General features: G+C 37.6%; 1 protein-coding gene across 1 annotated transcript in view; it reads right to left on the bottom strand.

Annotated features, from left to right (window-relative positions):
• Positions 1–5433, bottom strand: part of pias2 (protein inhibitor of activated STAT, 2) — a gene marked incomplete at its 5' end in the record, with an annotated part of 29339 nt that overhangs the window by 20008 nt on the left and 3898 nt on the right. The window contains 4 exon segments of the mRNA XM_014030919.1: positions 2448–2582; positions 2676–2766; positions 4607–4657; positions 4935–5022. Coding sequence (XP_013886373.1) covers positions 2448–2582; positions 2676–2766; positions 4607–4657; positions 4935–5022 — 365 coding nt within the window.

The raw sequence follows: 5433 nt of genomic DNA, 5'->3' as shown, positions 1-5433 counted from the left end.
TAAAAAGCATTTTAATAACAACTAAAGGTGACATAGATACTTTATTATGGTATAGTATTTAAACATATGCCTGAGAAAAACATAACGTTGCCCCTTTAAATATTTAAAAGCAACTCATGGTTTTCCCGCAATTTGTGTACATCAGAAATGTTTAGATTTTTACTGTTTCCTCAAATGAACCAGGTCTGTGTTGTTACATGGACAAAGTCTGAAAGTGGCCTGACTGTAATGATGACGTGTTTTACATGTGCTCATTGACTCCAGTCTAACCAGCAGATCAATCGTGTATTCCAGGTTATCCAACAGACATAGATATTTAGTAGCTCTTAAGTGCTTGTGAAAAATTAGGAAAAACAAAATTTAAATTTTCACTGGCCGAACAACCTTTCATTTAACTCCAATCAATCTATAGATATCCCTCCCCCTTGGTTGTCAATCAAACAGTTTAGGGCTCAGTATGGTCGTTCGGCAGACCACGCACAGTTACATGGTTGTTCAGTGTTCGTTTTCGCACACACCTTTCAAAGGCCCATTGAGACACACTGTGCAGAGCTCCTGAGAAACCCCTCCTGCTGCGGTATACGCCACTACAGGGGGTTTCTTCCTGCTGGAGTCTACATGTTTTTGTGCAAAACAAGCTATTTCACTGATTTAAGTTTAAAATTAAATGTTGCAAAAGGTTGCTTTTGGACAATTTCTTTTTGTGAAAGTAGCTCTTAAGGAAAATGAAAGGTTTTGTTAGACCCCTGGTCTAACCCATACATAGTTATTTACTCCTGTCCACCCAACAGGTACAGCTATTTACTCCAGTCTAAAATGGATTTATACTTCCATTTTCATGTCTCACTGACTCTGTTGCATGACAAAAATTACATAGCTTCCATCAGTTACCATCTGCTGACACCCTGTCTTGTACAAGGACCCCAGTCATTACGGTCTTGCGGGCTACATAGCATGCATTATGTGATTGGCCAGAACTTTCTCTGCAGGTTTCTTTATACGAACCAGTGCGTGCTGCTTTCTTCTGCGTGTCATTTCACTGAAAATAGTTTGCTCTAAGCTTGGGTAAYATTGGCAAAAAAATTAATTATACTTATTTATGGCATTCAGTCGATAACATTAAATATGATGATTAACAGTTGACAATTGCACTAGCATATGTTTGACTCTAAATCAGTTACCTTGTGTAAAAATATTAATCAGATCCATGAAAATTAGAAAATCAAGACAATTATCTTTTTGACTGTAAACACCACCACAATGGGTTTGAAATAAAACAAACAAAATGTGCTTATTTTAAAGGTGTTTACATCAGTCAGGTGAAGTGTGTACAAATTACAACAGCTTGTATATGTGCCTCTAACTTTTTAAGTAATGGGACTGTAAGAGTATTTCGTGTTCGTTAACTGAAATTGTGACAAAACCACATAAATATTGAATAGATTAAAATGTGAAGTGAATGGAACCATACAACCCAGATCTGGTTACGAGCGAAGCTTTTATTGCTTACGCTGAAGCAATCTCAGCAGCGCTGCCTGAGACCGGAAGTTCCGGTCTTTTTATACAGGGATCTTCAGTGCCTGGTACGCCCACTACAGGCCTACAGCTGAATCGCAGCCAACTCGTACAGAAAATATCTTTCCTAATGAATTTATGACGGTTTTTCTATGTGTTGTCATGATGATTTGGGCATGTACCTAAAGCTATTTTAATCAAGACATTACAATAGTCAAAGTAGGGTTTACAGAGAATGGTCTGAAAAAGAGAAAATATCCAGTGAGCGGTACGCCTTGTTGATGCCAGATGTAGGAGGAGAATGACCAGACTGGTTGGAGCTGATAGAATGGCAACAGTAACTCAAATAACCACTCGTTACAACCAAGGTCTGCAGAAGAGCATCTCTGAACTCACAACACATCAAACCTTGAGGAGGATGGGCTACAGCAGCAGAAGACCACACCAGGTGTCACTCCTGTCAGCTAAGAACAGAAAACTGAGGCTACAATTCACACAGGCTCACCAAAACTGGACAACAGAAGATTGAAAAAYGTTGCCTGGTCTGATGAGTCTGGATTTCTGCTGCACCATTCRGATGGTAGGGCCAGAATTAGGCATCAACAACATGACAGCATGGATCCATCCTGCCTTGTATCAACGGTTCAGGCTGGTGGTGGTGGTGCARTGGTGTGGGGGTTATTTTCCTGACACACTTTGGGCTCATTAGTACTAACTGAGCATCATGTCAACACCACAGCCAACCTGAGTGTTGTTGCTGACCATGTCCATCGCTTTATGACCACAGTGTACAAACATGTAATCTTTCTGACTGATGTCATTTATAAACTTTTCTTAGAGGTCTGCAAACCATAAAAAGAAACTGAGTACGTGGAATAAAACCAAAACAGGTGAGCCATTATCACAATGATCAGATCTTCAACTGCACTCACCTTTCCAACCTCAGGTGCCCATGTGACTGAAATCTGATTGGGTACAGCCGATGACAGTCTGACGAGGGGTGTGATGTTCAGAGGTCTTCCTTGTCTCTTCTGTTCCATACCATTTTTTGGTGGTGGTGCATAACCCTGCAGGCAGAAGATAATTGGTGATTTGTTATAGTATCACTTCAGATGTGTTGGATTTAGTCTTCAGTTCAAATGTAAAAAAAAAGCCCTTACAGGTAAAGGAAACTGTTTCCCATTGACCTTTATACACAGACTGTTGGGGTAATTATCCTCCTGAGGACAACTTGTTTCTGACAAACAGAATCTGAAAACACAAGAAACCTTTAACAGATTCAGTTTACAGCACTGTGTCGAATGTTCACGTTTTAACAAATCATTGGTCTTTAAAAATATGTGGAAATATTGCGTGTCAATACAAATCAGAATTCACAAACAGTACCTCTGCAAACAGAGATAGTTTGCAGTGGTGATAGACAGGAGCACAAGAATCTTCAGAAACCCAGTGGTTAAAAGACAAAAAAAGGTAAGTTGTTGAGTGTCAAGGTCTCAGTGGTGCCAGTGCTGTCATCAGAGCACTTAGTGCTATGACCCCCTAAGTGGAAGAGATCTCAGGAATAACCTCAAGAGATCTGTCTAGAAGAACAGCTAAAATACTGAGCAAAACCCTAAAACTCTCAGGCCTCTGGTACAAGACCTGAGCTTGAAATGAACAATGGAATATTAACATAATATTAAATCCATCCAGCCATCCTGTTTACCTTATTTTCTGTGTTCAGGGCCACAGGGTAGCTGGTGCCTATCTACAGCAGTGATAAGCAGGGTCCACCCTGGACAAGTCTCAAGTCACAGGCTCACATAAAGATGAATGACAGACAATCACTGACATTCTCACTCACACCTAGTAACAATTTAGAGTGGTCAAATAACCTAAAATGATTGGGCCTCATGCAAGAACATGTTCGTATTCTTATCCTAAATTTCTCTTACTTTTGTTCATACGAAGGGTTCGTCGTGTCACGTCAGATTCAACAAASTCTTCTATCTTCAGGAAAAGTGTGTAAAATAGCAGTGTAACCTGATGAATGTGTATTAGGTGCTCACACATGAGAAGAGGATTTTAGCATAAACACCACCCTAAAAACTCCATGTAAGGCTAGGTTTCCTGCCCCACATACCAGGAAGTGTCCAGTCATAAATGACATCACAAAATAAAAAGAAGAACTTTACGAGTTCAGAGATTGAAGTCCTGCTCTCAGAGATCCAGAAAAGAAAATCTGTCATTTTTTATTCATTTTAAAAACGAAACAACTATGTACAACAAAAACATACAATCAAAAATCAAAATAAAATGAAAGGCATCAGAAGAAGAATAAATCTTATATCTGCCCCGTTTGACCCCTAAATAAGTTAAAAATAAAAAATAAGATAAAAGGGGCAGACATTATATTTATTCTTCTTCTGCTACCTTTCATTTTATTTTGATTTTTTGATTTGTGTATTTTCTTAGTTTCTATTGTATATAGTTATTTTGTTTTTAATGAAATGAATAAAAATTTTAAACTGAAAAAATTGAATTGAAACAGAAGTGATTTACACACAAAAACACAAATCTAAATTAAAACATCAACTCAAACAACAATTCGTATACATTCGCAATTATGATTTTCCATATTTCTTCAGAAAACTAAGTTTTATCATTCTCTTAAATATATACATAGATCTGGCATTTTTAACATCTTCCTCCAGACCATTCCAGAGTCCTATTCCCTGGATTGAAGTACACCGTTCTTTTGAACTGGTGTTCAAAGGCTTCACAAACATCCCTATCCCCTTAAGAAAATAACATTTTTAGCAGTGTCAGCTGTGGAATTAAAGGAGCTGCTAAAGCCGAGGAATGAAATGACGACTGCTGTTAACGTTGTGTCTCCTGTGGGTCGTATACAGACATAGAAATGAAAATCTGAATCATATTCATCTCTCTCTAGTCCTGCTCTGGTTTTCCTTTGGTCAAATATTTTTAATTTAAGTGTAAACAACTGTGTTACATAGTTTTCATTTATTCAGAAGAAGAGCAGTTGTGCACTGCCATGGATGGATTTACTTTTATGTTACTATTCCATAGTTCATATGTGACAAATTCTCACCTCAGTTGAATTTGAACCATATAGTCCCTTCTGCCACCTGGTAGGTAGTCTCTGTAAAGATGAGGTATAATATATGTAAATCAATCATGTGACTAACAGACTTTAACAAAGCACACGTTAATCACTTAATCTGATATGTGATTCAATAAAGTCTGTTAGACAATTATCATAGGCTCAAAAAACGTCATAGATCACATGACTAACAGAATTTAACAAATATGACTAACAGAATAACATGTCATACGGCTCTTTTATATGACTTTAATGGACGGCAATAGATCATTACAAGTTTCTCAGCAGGTGAGAAATAATTTTAAAATGAACATACCTTGATATGCATACTTCTCGAACTTGCTGTGGAGTCAAAGCAAAAATATAATATTTTTCCTGATGGTACCTCTGTGCAGTGCTCAGTCCTAAAAACATATATCAGATATTATAAAGTGAATTAAATTTGTACCAAACCAAAAAACAAACACAGATAGTGACTATGAATCTTTATTTATTTAATTTTTTGGAGGGGTCGGCGCATAGACACTGCTGAACTACAGCAAGTGAAACAGAGTTGAACACACTTCAGATCAGCTGCTGTTTTACATGTTTTTATACATTCAATACATACATATACATTTTATACATTTAATACGGCATCTCCTATTGTTAGGGGTGGCTCTAACAAAAACAATGGCTGTTTGTGTGTGTGTGTGTGTGTGTGTGTGTGTGTGTGTGTGTGTGTGTGTGTGTGTGTGTGTGTGTGTGTGTGTGTGTGTGTACACACATAGATACATACATACAGTTGTGGTGAAAAGTTTACATACACTTGTAAA

The sequence above is a fragment of the Austrofundulus limnaeus genome, unplaced genomic scaffold (genome assembly GCF_001266775.1).
Source record: "Austrofundulus limnaeus strain Quisiro unplaced genomic scaffold, Austrofundulus_limnaeus-1.0 Scaffold1142, whole genome shotgun sequence".
NCBI classification, from domain to species: domain Eukaryota; kingdom Metazoa; phylum Chordata; class Actinopteri; order Cyprinodontiformes; family Rivulidae; genus Austrofundulus; species Austrofundulus limnaeus.
The sequence above is the reverse complement of the archived record's forward strand: the minus strand, read 5'-3'. Positions and strand labels throughout refer to the sequence as shown.